Source organism: Gouania willdenowi, chromosome 21 (genome assembly GCF_900634775.1).
Source record: "Gouania willdenowi chromosome 21, fGouWil2.1, whole genome shotgun sequence".
In the NCBI taxonomy this organism is placed as follows: Eukaryota; Metazoa; Chordata; class Actinopteri; order Blenniiformes; family Gobiesocidae; genus Gouania; species Gouania willdenowi.
The window spans coordinates 4,009,585-4,032,331 of record NC_041064.1 but is presented as its reverse complement, the minus strand read 5'-3'; the positions used below and the strand labels follow the sequence as shown (position 1 = coordinate 4,032,331).

At 36.0% G+C, this 22,747-nt stretch overlaps 1 protein-coding gene across 3 annotated transcripts in view; it reads left to right on the top strand.

Moving 5' to 3' along the window:
• The window catches only part of LOC114455457 (neuropilin-2-like), a 140,779-nt gene that overhangs the window by 41,621 nt on the left and 76,411 nt on the right, over nt 1–22,747 (top strand). For all 3 annotated transcript variants that reach the window (XM_028436705.1, XM_028436704.1, XM_028436703.1), the window contains exons 4-6: nt 10,313–10,540; nt 15,861–16,016; nt 16,103–16,272. In XM_028436705.1, coding sequence (XP_028292506.1) covers nt 10,313–10,540; nt 15,861–16,016; nt 16,103–16,272 — 554 coding nt within the window. The remainder of the gene's footprint in view (nt 1–10,312; nt 10,541–15,860; nt 16,017–16,102; nt 16,273–22,747) is intronic.

Below are 22,747 nucleotides of genomic sequence, written 5' to 3'. Positions count from 1 at the left end.
ATGTTTCATGCTTATTTTTACCAATTGAACCACTTTAATGACTTGTCATTCCCATTATTTGCCAGTTTTGAATTAATTATTCCAATATTGACACTTTGAACCCTTTTTTACCACTTTTTCTGTTTTTGTCCACTCTTTTTACCAATGTCTGTGTTTTTTAAAATCCCATTTCGCCACCTTTTCCACCATTTTTGGTCACTTTAATCCATTTTATTTCTAATTAAAACAATAATTTATCTTTAAGATGACTATATACTATGGTGCAAACAGTAGTAAACTTCCTGGATAACAGTGGATATTATTCAGATAAATAAATAAATGTGGTTATCACAGATTCATAGAACAATGGACCATCATTTTACTGACTTTATGGATGGACCCCAAAAATCTCTCCCCTTTATTCCCCTTATAGATGGTCCTGTCTCCACATGACTGTTCTTCAATGTTCATGTCTGTGTTCAACCATCAGTGGGGGTCCCCGCTCTATGGAACCTTTATTTTGGGGGTTTTAGCGGGCTGAAAACTTTGAGAACCACTGCATTTAAACAGATGAACTCTATAGTTGATGTTAAGAGACGTCAGCACTTACTAAAGACATCATCATCATCATCATGGTCGGATGTGATCCTCACACACGAATAGCTTGAACTGTAAGTGAACAGGACTTTAGATGAAGCGCACTCATGAATAGGCTATTAGTAACTGTATTACAAGCTACTCAAGGACTCAACATGCTTCATTTGGCGCCCGAGTCTCATTTATCTCCCCAGTGTCAAAGGGAAAAAAGCGAACGCGACCGGAGACACGGCAGAGGACCCTCGAGAGCCCTTAAGTCTGTCCAAGCAAGACATCCCTTCCACTTGTGTGTGTGTGTGTGTATCCATGTGTGTGTGTGTGTCTCACCGCTGTGGGTCAGCCCAAGCGAGACCAATTGAGATCAAGGGCGACTGAGACAGAGAAGGCGCAGTAGTGTCAGCCGCCGCACAGCCATCTTGTCCTGTTCCCCCTGAAAGCATTCCACACATGCCGGCCTAATTAAGTCCTGAGCCGTAGTCTCCCGAGACACACACACACACACACACACACACATTGGTACACAAAGGGCCGGGGTTACAAACACTACAACATGTGCGGTTGCCAGAGTTTCTCACTTAAAGTCGCCGCTCTTTGAGGGTTTAAGTGTAAATACTGAGACGTTGTCATTAACTTGAATTTTTTATAGGCAATTATGAGGTTAATGATTTCAACTCAATTACAATTCAATTATGATTATAATTATGCCATTATTTTAATTTCATTAATTACGCAAATACAATTATATTTGACCCCAAACCTGGTTTTGAGGCAGTTTATCTTTTCTAGCTTTTGATGTCATTAACCTGACTGAACGCACAGGAAAGACGAGCAAAGGTACAGAGTGAAGGAAAAGCAAAGGGACGAAGCTGAGCAAGCACTTTTTTAAATAGTGAGGGAAGATGTTCAGGAGACGAGTAACACCTGAGTGCAGACAAGAGGAAGCCTAATCACTCACTCAGCACAGGTATCGCATACTACGTACTATTCATACTAAGTCAAAATGAGATAGTATGAAAAGTTTGTCTATGAGAAATACCCAGATTTATACTATATAGAAACATTTAAGTATGCATGATGGGCACGCTATGATTGTGTGTATAATGTGTGTTTGTGTGTATAATATGTGTATATGGTGTGATCGTGTGTATAATGTGTGATTGTGTGTAAATATGTGTATAATGTGTGATTGTGTGTATAATGTGTGATTGTGTGTAAATATGTGTATAATGTGTGATTGTGTTTGTGTGTGACTTGTGTGATTGTGTGTATAATGTGTGTTTGTGTGTAAATATGTGTATAATGTGTGATTGTGTTTGTGTGTGACTTGTGTGATTGTGTGTATAATGTGTGTTTGTGTGTAAATATGTGTATAATGTGTGATTGTGTGTATAATGTGCGTTTGTGTGTAAATATGTGTATAATGTGTGATTGTGTGTATAATATGTGTATATTGTGTGTATAATGTGATTGTGTGATCGTGTGTATAATATCTGTATAACGTGTGATTGTGTGTATAATATGTGTATAATGTGTGATTGTGTGTATAATGTGATTGTGTGTATAATATGTGTATAATGTGTGATTGTGTCTATAAAATCTGTATAATGTGTGATTGTGTGTATAATGTGCGTTTGTGTGTAAATATGTGTATAATGTGTGATTGTGTGTATAATGTGTGATTGTGTGTATATTGTGTGTATAATGTGATTGTGTGATCGTGTGTATAATATCTGTATAACGTGTGATTGTGTGTATAAAATCTGTATAATGTGTGATTGATTGTGTGTATAATATGTGTGATTGTGTGTTTGTGTGTATTATGTGTATAATGTGATTGTGTATATAATGTGTCTGTGTGTATAAAATGTGTATAATGTGTGATTGTGTGTATAATATGTGTATAATGTGTGATTGTGTGTAGAATGTGAATATGTGTATAAAATCTGTATAATGTGTGATTGATTGTGTGTATAATATGTGTGTAATGTGTGATTGTGTGTATAATGTGTGATTGTGTGTATAATATGTGTGATTGTGTGTATAATGTGTGTATAATATGTGTGATTGTGTGTGTGTGTGTGTGTGTGTGTGTATAACGTGTATGTGATTGTGTGTATAATGTGTCTGTATGTATAAAATGTGAATAATGTGTGATTGTGTGTTTGTGTGTATAACGTGTGTATATGTGTATAATGTGATTGTGTGTATAATGTGTTTGTGTCTATAAAATGTGTATAATGTGTGATTGTGTGTATAATATGTGTGTTTGTGTGTATAATGTGATTGTGTGTATAATGTGATTGTGTGTATAATGTGTGTGTGTGTGTGTCCACCTCTTGCTGGCAGTACCAGTGGAACCGTTATGAAGAGTCAAGCTGTTGTCGTACTACTAACGAGATCATGAAGGTGAAACTGAGCGTCTGGTTGTGTGGGTGAAGGGATTTTGTGTGTGTGTGTAAACGCCTGATTATTGCAAATATGTGTTGATTCCGTACAATCTGTCATTGATAAATCACAGACTAGAAGAGTTAAAGCACAGGTGCGTTACTCACGTTTAGATTCCAAGGTAGAAACTGAATGTAAATGTAGTTTTCTGACTCACGTTTGTGTGAATTTAAGTTTTTCTTGAACTGTCACATGTTCTTAATGATATTATGAATAATGGTATTAATAGAAATGTTACTAAACAGAATGTTTAAACAGTTTAGTCCCTTCAGGTTGTGTTTTTGGGGCTAGCAGCGCTAACTCAGTCACTAATGTGACTGTTTCAGGCCAGTCTGAGTCAAAGACCCTGATGTCTGTTACTACGGTAACTTAGGGATTTATTTGTGTTATTAAATATATAAACACATATTCAAGTTCAGTTATTGCGTGCGCATGTATGCTGCTGACAGTAGAGTTGACATTAGAGTAAAAAATAAATACACAAAGAAACCAACAACACACAGTGCCTTTGTTTTTGTTTACAGTTGTTTTGCTACGTAGATATATACGTAGATAGACGCGTAGATGTATACGTAGATGTATACGTAGATAGACACGTAGATAGACACTTAGATGTATACGTAGATGTATACGTAGATGTATACGTAGATGTATACGTAGATAGACACGTAGATGTATACGTAGATAGACACGTAGGTGTATACGTAGGTGTATACGTAGGTGTATACGTAGGTGTATACGTAGGTGTATACGTAGATGTATACGTAGATGTATACGTAGATGTATACGTAGATAGACACGTAGGTGTATACGTAGGTGTATACGTAGGTGTATACGTAGGTGTATACGTAGGTGTATACGTAGGTGTATACGTAGGTGTATACGTAGATGTATACGTAGATAGACACGTAGATAGACACGTAGGTGTATACGTAGGTGTATACGTAGGTGTATACGTAGATGTATACGTAGATGTATACGTAGATATATACGTAGATAGACACATAGGCGCGGAGATAGACGCGTAGATAGACACGTAGATATATACGTATATACATAAGTAGATGGACACGTAGATGTATACATAGATAGATAAGTAGAGACATGTAGATATATACTTAAATAGATATGTAAATAGACAGATAGATAGATATACGTAGATAGACATAGATATATAGATAGATACATAGACAGATAGAGGTGTAGATAGATAGACACATAGATATGTAGATATATACATAGATAGATAGATACATAGACAGATAGAGGTGTAGATAGATAGACACATAGATATGTAGATATATACATAGATGGATAGATGAATAGATAGATATGTAAATAGACAGATATATGTAGATAGACACATAGACAGATAGAGGTGGAGATAGATAGACAGATAGATATGTAGATATATACGTAGATAGCTATACACATAGATAGATTAATAGATACAGTATATATGTAGATAGCTATACATACTGTAGATGATAGATAGATGGATACAGTAGATAAATACGTAGATGATACGTTGCAGTTGTGTTTTGTGGCTAGCAGCTCTAACTCAGTCGCTGATGTGACTGTTTCAGGCCAGTCTGAGCCAAAGACCCTGATGTCTGTTACTAGGGTAACTTAGGGAAGATTGGTGTGTATGAATCTGTGTTATTGAATATATAATCACACGTGTTCATGTTCAGTCATGCATGGTCGTTGACATTAGAGTATATAAATAAACCCTGAATCGACCTAAATACCCAAAGCAACCAACAACACGCCATGTTTGTTTTTGTTTACAGTTGTTGTTGCTATGGACATTGTAGTAAAAATCTTGACCAATTGGAATGCAGCAAGAATGCAGCGACCAATGAGGATGAACTGTCTGGGCCGTGTGCCCCCAGCTGTTATTGTGACCCAGAACTCACTAGACACACACACACACACACACACACACACACACACACACAATCATGTCAAAGTGCACTGATGCAGATTAAAGGGTTACTCACTCACATAAGCAGGACAGCTTTGCATGTCTGCACGAAAACACAAGCCACTTATTCTTGATAATTACGAGACTTTTTTCTTTTCTACGTCGTTTGAAAATGGATCATATTTGTAATGCATTTTATTATCATTCATTTTTATGTTTGTTTTTTTTTTTATTGCGTACTACATGTAAAACACCTTTACACACACACACACACACACACGCTGTTGTTTACGTTTTACTCCACTTCCCTCGGGCACTTCCTCCCTGCCTCCACTCAACGACCAATCAAATCGGTTTACGAAACCCTCCGACCAATCACAGCACACGGGGCTCAGTCTTATGGCTTTCATTGAGGAAAGTGGATCCAGATCTGACCTGGTAACAAGTTCAATGTGTTTGGTGGTGGAAATAATGCACCATATCTGTGTGTTTTGATTGTGTGTAATAATAATAATAATAATAATACAGGGGTTAGTGTATTGTCTTCTACAGGATGTGTTTGCTGTGACTGGTCAACACAATGAACATTATGTATTACATGCATGTGATATATGTTGTAATGAGATGATTAGAGTCAGTTTATTGGTTGAAAAGAACTTCACCAATCGGCACTTGCCAACACACAGATGGGAAAGCAACGCTGTGGTTTTGCAGTGTGTGTGGTCGCCTGCAGTGTGTGTGTGTGTGTGAATACAATCATGGAGGTTGGCTGGTTGCAGGCTGTAAAATGTGGTTTTTAAATAAGTACGAGCTATTTGAGTAAAAGTCTGTTAGTCAGCAGAAAACAAATAATAACTTTTATTATAATATTTATACTGGAACCAGAATTGCACAAAATTGTCAGGACAGAGTTTGGGTACAAACGTAGAATCTAACCAGCAACACACGTACACAGTTAACCGTTATTTAGATTGTATTTGTTTTTACAATGAACAGACTTTAATGTTTGACCGTCACATGGTCACTTTAGTAAAGTGCTATTTATTATTTTTAAATCCACTCTTTTTTTTCCATTGGTATTTTTATTATTGATATCTTTTTTATTATCATTAATATTAGTATTATTTACATTTTTTTTTTACAACGTTTTTTAATTGATCTGTAACGAACATGCATTAACGAACACACATTATTCATGGAGATATATATATCTATATATATATAGCTATATATATATATATATATATGATTACTATTGCAACAACACATCAGTAGGGTAAAACTAACCTGTCTCACGACAGTCTAATATACAATATATAATATTTACAACAATAAAACGTCAATTACATTTAAATAAAATAAAATAAAAATAAAATAACTAATAAAAAAGAAAGCTTTCACACTCAATACACTAGGTATTTGTAAGTTCTACTGTTGTTATTATTATTATTATTATTATTATTATTATTATTATTGTTATTATTCATATTATTGTTATTAATTTTATTGTTATTAATATTTTTATAACATTTTGTATTATGTTTTGAACAATGTTTTTAATGAATTTGTAAGGAAAACAACACACATTGTACAGAAAAAAACTAAAAAAATTATATTGACAAATAATAACAAAAACATTTGCGTCAATAAAACACATTACACTGAAATAAAATTAAAAGATAATTAAATAACGAATAAAAATCAATGTAGATAAGTTCATTAGTGGAGCCCCCACTACCTCATATTATCATCATTATTATTATTTTTATTCTCATTATTATTATTTATTTTCTGGTTTTTATTATTTCTTATTTTGTGACAAAAGAATCCAATACAAAAATCTGTCTGTGTGTGTGTATATATATACTTTATAGGGAAACTTACTGTAAAAAAACACCATGGAATGGTAGAATTCTTGTAATTTTGCTTTAAATACTCAAAAATAAACATAATATTGATCAGGATCAAAAGGGAAGGAATTCATAAAACTGAATTAAAAGTTTCCAGTTTAAAGATAAACACAATGAAGGGTGAAAAAAGGGGTGGGGCTAAGCGTGCCCGTCCACATGATGTAACTAAAGGTGAATATTATCGCTAGTGGCAACGAAACTACTCAGCCGTTTACTTCACTGACACACACACACACACACACACACACACACACACACACACATGCTTACAGTCACGCAGATCCGTGCTGTTCCACCACAGACACAGCGGGGGGTGGGGGCGAGGGGGGGGGCGGGGTCTTCATGAGAGACAGTGTGTTCGCTTGAGGTCAGTGCATGAGAGAGAAGGTCACAATAACAAGCAAAAGTGGAACAGGAAACACTGGCATAAATAAAAATCCACAAGAGTTCTCGACTAAAAATAGTTTAATGAGTGGAAAATCAACAACACGATGGCAACATGAGGAGAGATCAGTAAACAAGTGAGATTATTAATACACTTCTTAACTCTACATGTGGAATAAAACTTATGTTACAAAACACAGCTTGGATTACAAGTACATTATCTGTGTAAGGTTTCATACTCTTTGAATTACAGAAGGTTTCCAACCTCCGTGGAGAAACTTTAGCCTCCATTAGCATCTTCATTAGCTTGTGAAAACGTCAGAAATGACAGAATGAAGAATAAAGTAAAAACACTTCTATGCTATCATCTATGGCACGTGTGTGAAACTCAAGGCCCGTGGTCCAAATCCGGCCCTTTGGAGCATCACATTCAGCCTGTTCAAGAAAGTAAAAAAAGCATGAAACATTTTGTAAATGACAAACTAATTCAGTTGTAGAGATCTCAGCCGCTCCAAATACAAACAAAATCCATTTAAATCCACAATATTTGCAGAGCTCAGTTTTCCACTTCTTATGTCACATGACGGCAGTCATTGTTAATCTCCCATTGCTGAATGAACTCTACATTTTTCCATAATCTGGCAAATTTTCCTCAAATTATTCCACGACATTTCCCCGAATTCCCAAAATCATGGAAATTCAAATGAAGTTCCTTCAGGGACTGAAATAATGACATACTTTATCATTTATATATCATTTACATGTGGAAGTGCAAACTAGGGCACATTAATGCTGAATTTCCTCTTTTTCAACCTAAAATCTGTGGCCCTCTTAAGGTCAAACTGGTCCGTATTTGGCCCCTGAACTAAAATGAGTTTGACGCCCCTGGTCTACAGGACTCCACATCCCACAATGCAATGTGGCAAATATTTCCACAGTGTTTAACAGTGGAAATAAAAACAAACTTTCAACCTGCAACTTAAACCTTTTACATTTATTTATTTATTTATTTATTTATTTATTTATTTATTTATTTATTTATTTAATAAAAAACAATTTTGTCTCCAGCAGTTTTAAGTTTCTGTAGCCTTGGGCAATAGTAACATTGCTAACATAGCTAGCTACACTGTTTATTGGTTATGGTTTTATTTAGATGTTTAAGCAACACAATACTGTCAGAAAATAACATTGGAGATCATTGTTGACGTGTGAAAGAAACATGTTGCACACACACACACACACACACACACACACACACACACACGTCCCTACTATACTGTCTTTTGTGTATACAGACATTCACAGACAATAGCAGACACCCAAACAGACTGGAAAGAGGTTAATGTAAGAGGCTTAGACACAGTGTGTGCGTGTGCGCGTGTGTGTGTGTTATTAGACATGGCTGAGTGGAGGAACGGTCAGTGTCTGTATTTTCTTCATAATGTGTGTGTGTGTGTGTGTGAGTATTAATGGAGGATGTTACACTGACGCATCACGGCACTGTAATTAAATCTAAAGTTCTTTATTAAGGCTTTTTAAACTAATATTTTAAGGGTCCGTCAGAAAAAATGAACAATGCATCTTCGCTTTTGGAAGCAACATCATATCTTTTTAATGGTTTTAAGAACAAATGTTAGTGTTTTAATCCTCAACTAGTTTAAGTTGAGCATTAATGAATTTACTGCCACATAAACCAGGGATCTTCAACCTTTAATGTGCTGCATGGACCACTTTCACACCACATAGGTTGTGTATTAAAGTGGTGGTAGGAATAGAAAAAAATTAAACATCCCGAAACACATTACATTTAATTTTTTTAGTTTATTCTATCTTTGCAGCCCCGTACCACATAGTCCATAAACCCGTTGGTTAAAGAGCACTGTGCTATACAATTAGCATTAAGCACATTTACTGGATAATTGTGCTAATAGGTTTGCAAATCCTGGCAGAATTTACAAAATGTGTGTTTTTGAGTCAACCAACAAACCACGTATATTATTTATATTAACCATTGTGCATTAAAAAAAAAACGGTCAAACTTAATAAAAACAAAACCAACAACCTGTCATCTTTTTTTTTCTTTTTCTCTCTTTTTTTTTTTTTTTTAGCAAATATGTCAATAAAAATTTGTTGGAGATGATAACCAAAAACGTAGTGTACAACATCAATAAATAATGGTATTTCTAAAAAAAATAAATAAATAGTGGAAAAGTTCTTTACTTCATTCTCACTGTGATTTCTGTGGTTTCGGGTGATTTGCTTGATGCTGTCTTTGTTCTGGTTTGTTTATCGAGTTCCTCATGATATGAAGTCGCTCTGCGAGACATTAAATTTCATCCGTATTTGGGTGTTCCCATTAGGCCTGGGCCATATGGGACAAAACTCATCGATATTTTTTCTCAAAAAGCTGATATTTGATATAAATCTCAATACTTTTAAATAAAGTCTGACTAGTAAGACAATTCTGGGTTAAATGTGTTGAAACAAAATGTCACACAGGCTCATTTATTAACAAACAGCTGCACAATATGTTCCACTTTTGACTATTTGTCTTCTTGGGGACAGCATGTGTGAGTGAGTTCTGCAGTGTGACTCGTTTAGGGGAAGGTCTGGATTAAAACGCACTCAGAAATCCATCTAACTGTGTTTTTCATGCTGTTCTGAGAAGTAGTGAAAGCAGCGACTCCTAAAATAAGTATTTTGATACAAAAAAAGCTTTAAAAAATGTATATCTATATAACTATGTAGGCGATATTGCAATTTTCTATATCACCATAAGAGAAAACTCAATATATCTTGAATCTTGATATATCGCCCAGCCCTAGTTTTCATGGAAGCATTGAAATCAGCCTCCGCCTTTGTTTTGGCACAACTTTCAATGTAAAAACACCTGAAATGTTACAGTTTAAAAAGCGTTCGGGATCGTCCTCAGCAGCTTTGAGGAACCATCACCTAATAGCAGCCCATTTAGAGGTGCTTAGACTCTTATTTTGGAAAAACAGATGCTTCCTTCCGTCCCATGAGCGCTCCATTAAACATCCTTCCTGTTTTTCTGTGTTTTTCCTTTCAGGTTCCGACTGTTCCCGTAATTTCACCAGTCCCACAGGCCTCATCGAGTCCCCTGGCTTTCCCGATAAATACCCTCACAACCTGGAGTGCTCCTTCATTATCGTGGTCCCGCCCAGTATGGATGTCACCCTCTCCTTCCTGACCTTTGACCTGGAGAACGACCCACTGCCAGGCAGCGAGGGCGACTGCAAATACGACTGGCTGGAGGTGTGGGACGGCCTCCCTGGAGGTAATGAAATCATAACCTTCTCATTTATTATTCACACTTAAAGTAATTATGTCGATATGTTGGACGTTCTTCATGCACGTCCACAAGTGTCAGGATTTAGTTAAGAGAGCCAAGTGGAAAAAAAAAAACCACTGGCTCCTTTATTATTGACTGGAGTAGCAACTATTTTAGTGCAGTGCGTTGGAAGATAAAAGCTAAGCTTACGGGTAGAATGTTGGCGCCTACTGTGGAGAAACAACAGCACTTTTAAAGGGGAAAATAAAAAAATAAAAAAGGTGATGGCTGGCAGAGGGAAATAAAAGAAGGTGAGAACAGAAAATGTGGAGGTCGGGAAGAAATGCAGGAGTTTAGGAACGACAAAGTCCACAAAGGTACAAAGACGTTCGATTGCATTTTAGGAGAGAAAGGAAAGCATTGGGAGAGCTGAAAATACACTCACTACTGGGAATAAAAAGCAGGATGAGGTGATGTGAGTAAATGAAGGACTGAGGAATTCATGTCCTGCTTTTAAGTCAGAAACTGTGAATAAAAGGAAGGATGAAGTCAAAAGAGGTCAGCAGCAGCACACTGTGTGAAAAGAAAATGCATTGATTCAGACCATAATGTTATATTTGCTGATCGTTGGTCTAATTTTGTGCAGCCCCCAAAATAAACACACTTTGTGACTCCAAGAACTTACAAAGTGACAGAAAAACACACAAAGCTAGTGCAAAAAGTATAGAATATTACAGAAAAATAAGCAAAATGACAACAAAAACACACAAAACTACCCCAAAACCAACAAAATGACTAGAAATGTACACTGAAATAACAGAAAAATATTCAAAACAACAAAAATACACAATATAACTCCAAAAAGTGTCCAATATTACAGAAAACTTCACAAACTGATAACAAAAGTACACTAAAACACACAAAACAACTCCAAATGTACACTGAATTAACAGAAAGATATTTTAAAATGCACCAAAAAGACACAAAATACACACAAAACTACAAACATACACTGAAATAACCGAAAAATTGTCAAAACAACAACAAAAATACACAAAAGCACAACAAAAACACACAAAACTACAAATATACACTTAAATAACTGAGAAATGATCAAAGCAACAACAAAAATACACAAAATAACTCCAAAAATATACGATATTACAGAAAAATACACAAAAGGACAACAAAAACACACGACTACATTAAAAGGCACAAAACAACTATAAATGTACACTAAAATAACAGAAAATTTTCAAAACAATAGCAAAAATACGCAAAATGACACAAAGCAACGATAAAATATACAAAATGACAACAAAAATTACCTGAAAATACACAAAACTACTAATATACACTGAAATAATGGACAAATATTCAATCATTATAACAACAACAAATACACAAAATGGCACTAAGAAAATCCAACAGTACCCATTTGTCCTTTCCTGACATGAATGTTAATAATGTGGCCCTCAGACAATGTGAAAATCACATTTCTGTGGCCCCGCAGTGATAAAAGTTGCCCATCACTGCTCTGAAGTATTATCTCGAGGGAGAAAAATGAATGATTTGCTTTGAAAACTTAACTTACTTTCCATCCATCCATCTTCAAACACAGCGTGGTGGGTCTTCTGGTCAGGATTGAGGGGCAGCGGCGCCTGTCGGAGCTTATTTAGGGCACGAGGCCAGATCAACTGTGGGCAGGTCTGAGGAATAATGACATAGAATGAAGCGCTACACACTGCTGGATGGAGAGGATAATCAAACAGTCCCTTTAACATTTCTGCTAAAGGTGGAAGCAAAACAGAGACGGAGCAAAAAAAGCTTCAAGTGAGACGACGTCTAAATTAAAGGGTCGACAAGTGGGTGTGGGTTGAAGATTTGTTACACTCTGAGGTCAAAGAAGGAAGAACATGCGTAGAAAAAGGAAGATGGCTTGGAAAAGAATTAAAGTGAAGGATCTTCTTGATAAACAGCCAAAAAAAGTCCTTTCATTTAGCTTGAGCTCGCTAAGAACAATAAGCCACGCAAGTAAAAAAAGAGAGAACAAGTAAAATACGTGTATTTATTGACGAGTGCAGTGGTTCTCAAAGTTTTTTAGGTTCCCCATGAAAGAATGTGGACTTTCAAGCCCCCAAATATTCCTGACAAATAACACATTTCCAAATTTATTGAACTAACAGGGAACACGTGACGTATTTCATAGCAATTCAAAAACTAAACTAAACTTATTACCTGCATTAAAAGCAAATTTAAGAGTGCAGTTGTCAAAAATACAGGAAATAACCACAAAACAACTACAAATATACACTGGAATAACAGAAAAATATTCAAAACAACAACAAAAATAAACAAATAACTCTTACAAGTACACAATATTACATAAAAACACACAAAACTACTAAATATACATTGGAATAACCAAAAAATATACAAAACAACAACAAAAATAGACAAAATAACTCCAACAAGTATACAATATTACACAAAAACAAACAAAAGGACAACAAAAACATACAAAACTACAAAATATACACTGGACGAACAGAAAACTATTCAAAACAACAACAAAAATAAACAAATAACGCCAACAAGTATACAATATTACATAAAAACAAACAAAAGGACAACAAAAACATACAAAACTACAAAATATACACTGGAATAACCAAAAAATTCAAAACAACAACAAAAATAGACAAAACTACAAATATGAAGAAATTCAAGAGTAATTTCCACATTGCTTTTCTCCAGTTTGAACCATCACATGTAAATAACAAAAAAAGTGTGTAATTTACTTACAAGTTTTGATAAAACGTGCAGGAAATATTGTTGCGTGGTTAATTTAGATTAATCAAGATTAATGAATTACAAAGTCTAATTAATTACAATATTTTTTGAATGGCGTCCCACCTCTAAAAAGAACATATAAATATTGTGCAACTGTTTCTTCTCCAGTCGTCTTTTACTACCGTAGGAAAAAAAAGTTATTACTATTATTTGCTCAAGAGCCTGACTTCAAATATCCGCCCGTTGCAAAAAGGGAGGGAGAGAAAAATCAATAGCTGCGATCGATGGCGTTCTATTTTCTCTCCTCCTCTGCTTCCTGCACAGGCCTGCCCCCTCATGTGTATATCTGTGAGTGTGAGATGGGAACAGTGGGTGTGGGGGATGGGGGAGGGGGGGGGGGTCTACTATCACACACACACTCCCTAAGGCTCTGAATCACACTCATCTGTTTGTGTTGACAAACACAAGTTGTGGTATTAGAGAAGAAGGGAGTGGAGAAATGACTCCAGTCCTTGGATTGATACACACACACACACACACACACACACTACAGTGTAGAACCATGTCCAATCTAAAGCCTGAGCTGATGGATAAAGCAGAGGTCATGTGGTAGAGGTGGAGTAATGAACATTTATCAGCAGAGGAACGACTGATACTGATTATTACAAAGCGTCGTCAATGAAGGAAACTAGTCCGTAGACTAGAAGGGCCCACCTTGCACCCCCCCAGAATTAAGAAAGTGGGTTTTTTCTGGAAGCTTGTTGTGTGTATTTAAATATTCTACATGTTACCATGTGAAAAATTGGGTCTCACTAAATTTTCAAGGCAATATATGTGTGAGTATCGCCAAGCAGCGTGTGAAAAAAAAACAATATGTATATATATATATATATATTGGGGAAATTAAAGTTCAGTTCAGTATTATTTGTTTCAGTCTAACAAAAAAAAAATATATATATATATTTCCTTTTCCAATAATTCACACAAAATAAATGCAAGCATTCAACAAGTACATTTAAGTTGCCTTTTTTCAAATAATGCAAAAAAATAAAATAAAATTTTCTTTCTTTTATATACAACATTTAACAAAAAACACAAGCATATTTCTACCGCTTCACGTAACTCTCTAAAATATATTGTGACATTTTTCTTTATCATTATTATTGCACAATTTAACCCCTAGAACAGACAGACATCTTTGTTTTACTTCTAATCTTGCTTTTGGTAAAACAAGTTCTGATGAACTACGGCCGGGCCCGCAGAACGTTTCTGAGAATTCAGTGAAATGACTCGGTTCCACAGAGTAAAAAAACATCTCCGAGAGGCTCTTGACATCCGCTCATAGAATATCCATGTCACATTACAGCCCGATTCAACGAGCATTAACGGAGGAGTAGTCATTTGAAAAATGGGGCTCCCAGGGACCCCTTGGCGTCCCGTGGCCCCGAATCAAATTGTGGGAGGCATAATCGTGATCTACGTTGAATTACCTCTGAAATGATATATCACACTATGTTCCCATAAATTTGGAAATTACTGAAAATGGGGGGTGATCTAACGAGAACTAATAGAGGTGTAGTCATTTGAAAAATGGTGCCCCCTGGTGCCCCCATGACGTGTACGTGGTCATTTTGGTCGGGCCTCAAATCGGAAATAGGGCTCCGGGCATCGATGTGTAGACATCCATAGATTATATCTACCAAATTTCAGCCCGATCTGTTCACGAATAACAGAGGAGTAGTGATTAGTGTACACAACAACAACAACAAGAAAAAGGAGGAGTGGCCTTTTGAGTTCAGTTGCCCGCCCTAATAAACATAAATTCATCTCTTCGGCTGTATTTTCTGGTCTGTAGTTAGAAGTATTTTTAAACGCCTTCTGGAAGAGTATTTAATTTTGCTTAGAACATTATATGTGTCATTTTATAATGAACAATATCTTTAAATTTCATACATTTTGATTTAACAAATAATGGATGTGTGTGGTCGTAAGTGACCATAGCTCTAAGTAGATTTGATCTATAATAATGTCTGTCCCCTCAAAATGTTTCTCTGGGTCCCCTCTACCCTATCAAACTAGTTTTATGCAAATTAGATTATTTATTAGGCCACCAGAGGTCAAAAGCTCATCGATTTAGGGGGGTTGCTTTTTATTTTTGTCTTAAAATAGTTTTGTAATGGAACGATAAAACATGGGCGATGTATACTGTAATTGTCAAATCTGATCTAAAATACATAATTTTAAGTGTAATGAGAAGAATCGTGCGTGTTATCTGCAGTTTTTAGTTGGATTTAGTTGGAGTGCCCAATTATATGCAACCCCCCCAAATATTAGTAGCATCTTGGTCTGGATCCCCTCCAAAATCTAATGGAATCTTCCATCACATAAAGTCTATCTTTGGTTAAAATTGTGTCAAAATCTGTTGAATACTTTTGATGTAACCCTGATAACAGAAAAACAAATAAATAAATGAATAAAATGAGGTTAGCACATTGTGTAGCAGATGTTTATTTGAAACGTTCCTGATTGACAGTGGGGCCTCTGATTGGGCGATACTGTGGGACCAGAGTCCCTCCTGAGATCCAGTCTTCTACTGGGATTCTGTCGTTGTCTTTCCACACGGACATGGCCGTGGCCAAAGACGGATTCTCCGCTCGCTACAACATGACCCACAAGGAAGTCAGTGAAAGTAGGTCTAAAAAAGTTATTGCATTCAATCCAACCAAAGGTTGACTATAGATTAAAACTCTTCTTTGAATGATTGTTTCCGCGCAGAGTTCCACTGCAGTAACGCCTTCGGCATGGAGTCGGGAAAAATCACAGATGACCAGATCACAGCCTCGTCGACTTTCTACGACGAGCACTGGCTCCCACGCCAAGCTCGCCTCAATTACGACGACAACGCGTGGACGCCTGGAGAAGACAGCAACAGAGAGTACATACAGGTACGGAATTACATAGAGCGCTTCATCCACGGCCAAAGTTTTTACATTTAGCTGCAAAGGTGTTCACACATTGTTAGTTCTTGCACATTGCATTGTGGGATGTGGAGTCCCGTAGATCAGTGGTTCTCAACCTTTTTTGACTCAAATACCCCTTTCTCTTATTTCTGAATCCAAGTACCCCCCTTTGTCCGACTACAACATTTTGCTTAGAAAACTATTTAAAAACAACTATAGATCATAATGTTAAAATTAACTTTTAAAGAATCTCATTTTGTAAATAAGTGAAATTAAACAGCATTTAGTGCAGTGGTTCGCAACCTTTTTTTTGAATCGTGACCCCATTTTTATATCAATAACTTCTTGCAAGAAATTTTTTTAAAACTAGAATTAGTTATTGATCATGTTTGAGCATTTTTTTTTCTTTTTTAACTACATTTTAGTTAAACTAGATCCACAAAGTTAAACTATAAAAATACAGTTGTTTAAGATTGTGTTGTTTTAATTTTTAAAAAAAATAATATAATAATTATATAATAATAATAATTACAAAATTTAAAAGAATCTGTTTTAATTTCTCAGAAATTTTAGGCGACCCCATTTAAACTCCAGGCGACCTCACATGGGATCTCGACCCCAAGGTTGAAAAACTCTGATTTAGTGGCTCCTGAATAGATTTATTTCTATAGATTTTATCATTTCTGGTCATCTCATGCTTTATTTCTTTTTTTTTTTTTTTTTTTTTTTTTTTTTTTAAATTTTTTTTTTATTTTTTATTTTTACCTTGTTTGCACATGCTGTTGAAGGTTAACACTACAAGAAGTGCAATCTTTTAACAGCAATGCATATTTTATTATTGCAATTAAATAAATGAATTTATTTCATTGCATAATTGTGACCATCACCAGCCCTCCCTAGGGAAGGGTAAATACTTTATTAAAGGGAGGATATAAAAGAGAGAGGGCAGTGTTACACCAGGGTGAGGGGGGTGGGGGGGGGGGAGTTAACAGGGAGGAGGGATACAAGATAGGAAAACGAATGGGTGGGGAATAATCAATAAGTTTCAAGTGATGTGATGTGAAATTGTGGTTGTGTATATTGTGCTTTATTTCTTAATTATCCACTCTTTCTCCCTCTCTCAAGTACCCCCTGTAGTGCCATTGCGTACCCATAGGGGTACACGTACCCCCAGTTTTATAAGAGTTTTAAGTTTTATACCCTAACCCAGACATAGACAACTGGCAGCCCGGCCACATGCGGCCCTAGGTCTAATTTTATGCGGCCCACAAATTAAATGTAAAAAATGACAGAAAAATACACAAAACAAAAGCAAGAATAAATACAAAGGATGACAACATTGCAAGAAAATACAGTAAAAAACAATAGAAAAGGATAGAAAATACTCAAAAAACACACAAAACTACGATAAAAATGAAACAAAACGACAGTAACAGTAATATACAAAATTATGGAAAATGACAACAAAAGTACACAAAAAGACCAGAAAAACTTTAAAAAATTATTCCGCAAACCCACAGTACTAACAAACAACCAAAATGACAACAGAAATACACAAAAATTACTCCAAAAAAACACAATAACAGCACAAATACACAATAATACTCAAAAAAACACATATTTTACAGGAAAAATACACAAAAGGACAACAGAAATGAAGAAAATTCCTCCTAATGAGCAAGACAACAACAAACATACACAGAATGGCAGAAAAACACACAAAATGACTGTAAAAACTCTCTGTTCTTACCTGTATTATTGCTCAGATTGCTGACATATGTTGATAATGTGACCCTCTGATCAAACCCCGCTGTGATAAAAGTTTCCTACCTCTGCCCTAACCTCACAAGATCCCTCCACCTAACCCAAAAAATGCCAACATAGCTCCAAAGGTGTCATCATTTAGCAAACAACACTTAATGACAGCCTTAATGACATCTTATTCATGCTAATGACAGATAATGTCAGATAATTTCAGCATTACATATAAAACTTCAAGTAAAGTGTCACTAATTTCTTTAATCGAGTCCCACCACTAATATTTAAATAACAAGACGCTAAACGAGTGCTTCGTGTTAGCCAAACAAGTGCTAACACATGTTGTAATTTAACATTGTTGTTGATGGGAGACTAAATGTTCCTACATCGTATCTCTGACTGTGTAACTTGGCTTTGTGGACGCTGACGGAGCTAAAGCAGTGATCCAAAGTCAGTAGTTCATGCCAAAGTTGGCTGAGAGAAACACAGGAAGGATTTACAGCCAAGAGGCAGCACGAGGTCCCATCGGTCCCACACGTCCTCCTTTCTTACCGTCTCCCTCCTAACGACTCTTCAAACCAGCAAACATGAAACCCTTTCTGTGGACAGTACGTGTTTACGGTGCTTTTCACATTCTTGAACATGGTCTCTTCCTCTAGCGAACGGACAGTTTATGGTTTCTGCTGCTCGTGTTGTCTTTCACCATGTCCTGGGTCAGCCGTGTTGTTTTGTTCCTCAGGGGTTCTCAGCTGTTCCCCTGAATTAACACCTACGGGGGAAGGAAGAGGTGGGATCAGCTGTCATAAATGTCAAAGTGCTTCTTTTTCTTCTGGGTCATTCCATGTCATTTCAACAAATGGCCCACGCACTTCAGTTTCAGAAACTTCTATGATTATTCAACAGACACGCTGTACATTTTTAGTTTGATCAGATTCATACTTTTAGAGATATGAACAATTTAGTGAGGGGAGTATGTGTCGATTTTTGTGCGTCTTCATTTTTGTTCCATTTTCAGCTTAATTTTTTATATTTTTTTCCCTTGTCTGCACATGCTTTTTAAAGGTCAACACTACAAGAAGTGCAATCATTATGAGACAGCGATGCATGTTTTGTTACTGCAATGAAATAAATTAATTTATTTCATTGCAATGAAATAAATTAATTTATTTTATTGCTTAATTGTGACCATCACCAGCCCTCCCTAAGGAAGGGTAAGAAACAATTTATTATAGGGAGGATAGAAAAAGGGAGAGCAGTGTTACACCTAGGTGAGGGAGATATTGGAAGCTGAGATATTTCAGCTTCCATTATCTCAGGGACTACACCACATAGGTAACTGAAATGTGGTATAGTAATACAGCTCCACCTACTTTCTCAGAATAAATAAAAAGATCTGCTATACATTTTATCTGGTGGACATGTCAGCACATCAAAATAGAAAAAATGTTTGTGTGTGTTTGGGTCTGGAACATGTTTTGGCCTTCAGCAAACAACTTAGCATATGTCTCAGCTCCCTGTAATTTGATCAGCTTAGAGCTATGAACATAGACTGTTCACATCACTAATGATTAGTCACATATATGCATTGGTTCTTGGGTGACAGTCTCTCCAAAACCTGAAAAAATACCTTTTTTAGTATTTTCATTGGCCCCTAAAATGGAAGTTGCATAAAGAAACTTTTTTTTTTTTTTTTTAATCCCAAGAATGAGTAACCGTTCTACTACGAATTTAAACCGAAATCAGATTTTTATTGCATTCTCACATGCAGTTACTATATAGACCTATGGAAATAGTAGAATAGTAGAGACTTTTTAGGTACCCATAAAAACAACTTAGATACAGTAACATGAGTACATGTAATCTGTTACTTTCACCTCTGGGTATTGGAAGCTGAAAATGGAAGAAAAATAGGGATGCACAAAAATCGACACATGCTACCCCCCCCCACTAAATGGTCCATATCTGGAAAAAGTATTCATCCGAACAAACTACAAATCTACAGTGTTCTTGAATGTTTTGAGACTGAAGTGCGTGGAATGTCCTGAATATTTGTTAAAATGACGAATATTATTGTAACAACAAATTTGTGTGTCTGTAGAATTACGATTTGTAAACTAAATTGTCTGTGTGTAATCCATTCTGTGTGTCTGTATTGACATTGTTATATGACATACTGTATATGACTTATAAGTTACAATTATGAAAAAAAATGTATATATATATATATATATAAGACAACTGCTGGTTTCTAACGGTACTGCACGAGATACAAGTTTAAAAGTTACAGATCAGATTCACCAAATGTGGTCCACAGAGACAGGCCACAGAGTGTCATGGTTTGATGACACGCATACGGATGTTAATACACACACACACAATGGATTACACACAGACAACTTCATTTCGTAATTTCACACACATGGATCAAGGTACAGACACACGGATTGTACACATAGTTTTGTTCCAATAATGGCCCCATAGACATGGAATGACCCATCGTGTGTGTGCGCGCGTGTGTGTGCGCGCGCGTCTGGTATTGAGGTCTTTAGTTTATGAACATGAGGAGGATACAGACTTTACCTCCTCTATTGAACTGGATTCCATTCAATCCTTTGCTGCCAGGGTTCATGGAGGTGTGGTGCAGATTGATGGTGCGAGCGCTGGTGGCTCTGTTCCTCTAACGGCTCCGTGATTGATGAGGGACCTTCATCGGGAAGGCTCACTTAGCATCTTTCTTTTGCTTTACCTTTTCCTCCCTCTCTCTCCTCAGCTTGCCATCCCTACTTTTTCTAATCTATTCGTCTCCTTGGATCTGGACTATCGATTAGGTGTCTGTGTGGATCTCTGTCTTCTGGTCCTCTCAGTGTGTGTGTGTGTGTGTGTGGAAGTAATCTAAAACACCTGTCTATCTGACAGATAGCAAACACAGCTTTTTACCTCCTCTAGTGTTTTGTACTATACCCTAGTGGTATGTAATACACACACACACACACACACACACACAGGGAAACAACAAGCACTGATTAATCTAGCAGGTCGATTGGTTTGAGCAGAGAAAGATAAATATATCTCATTCTTTCTCTATTTCTGTGTGGGATTCTGGTTTGTTTAGAAATTATTTGGGGGTAAAAACTCAAATTGAATTGAGTGTGTGGTATAGTGCAAAAAAAGAAGCTTTTAACAAAATGCTTTTAAACACCTTATTGTCTGTCAGATAGTTTTTAAGTGTAATGATGTTGTGCACGAAACAATTCACGATTTGCATGTCATGAAACGATATATCCTGACACTAAACAATAGAATATACTGTACATTGCGATATAGATAAAGCTACATCTTTAATGATTCCTTCACGTGTGAGTAAACTTACCGTAAGGAACCATATTGGTTAGGCGTGTCCCGATTCAATATTGATATCGGATATTGGTTTGATATCAGCCAGAAAACAAACATAGGATTTTATCGGACTGCATCTAAAATCTCCAATATAATATATATTGTTTTTTTGGATTTATTTTTTCAATATCTTCCATTTTATTTTGTATTTCTTCTATTCAATCATAGAATATTCTTATTCTAAAATGTTAATTAAATATAATCCATTGGTTTTGTAATAAGTGGGTCTGTTATTTTAATAACAAAGCCTTTTCTAACATCCCAAAAGTATGTATGATTTGTGCCGTTATCGTATCGGATCGATATTGGTATTGGCCAATGCGGAAGGCTACAATTTTGTATCAGGACATCTCTAATATTGGTTGTAAAGAGCAACTCCTTAGTTTTCAGAAACTTTTTCCAATAGAGCAAATATTAGCAGAGTTACGGTCATTTAAATTAACGTGATCCCCGAGATGTGTTCAAGGTCCCTGGGAAACCCGGGATATTTCATGTAAAATATCCCCGGACAGCATGCACAAGATGTGTAAAAGAGGACATGTCCGTGTAAAAGAGGACATATGGTCACCCTAATTTAAATATTCAGTTACTATTGGATTATGACATTTATTCAGTTGATTGATTCCCATTTTTCCAATAGTTTTTTTTCAGATTTTTATTTAATCTATCTTTTTGTTGTTTCCTTTTTGGTCACGTGCTCGCTTGTTTTTTTCTAAACACAGTGTTTTTTTTCTAAACACAGTGAAGCCCAAAAGTAGATTTTTAGAATGAAGGGCCTTCAGACAGCACAGCTTTCTTTCAGTATGCCAGACACGTAGCACACTATTCCCAATCATGACGGGAAGGTGATTATAGCTATTGTATTGAGGAAATTAAAATGAGCCTGTGGTCATTGCTATTGATCGTCTAAGAAAGAACGAGAGGGAAACGAATACACAAACGAAGCTGAGGGGAAGGAAAGAAAAGGAAGGAATTGATGTGGGTTTTATGTTCGTCCAATGAGGTGAAGACATGTCCAACATCGTGGCCTCAAACCCATCAGTATGATGAGCGCCTTCATACAAAGAGAATAACAGCGTACAGGGAGCGTAATGTTGCTAAGAGGCTTTGCTAACAACCAGTTTATAGTCTAATGACTTTATTGAGTTTGACTTTGAGTCAGAGTTTCTCCTAAAATGTGAGTTTTATTGGTTTTTTGTTGTCCTTTTCTGTGTTTGTGGTTATTTTGTGCCTTTTTTTTTGTCATTTTGTGTGTTTTGTTGTCCTTTTTGTTGTTGTATTTTGAATTTTTCATGTCCCTTTATAT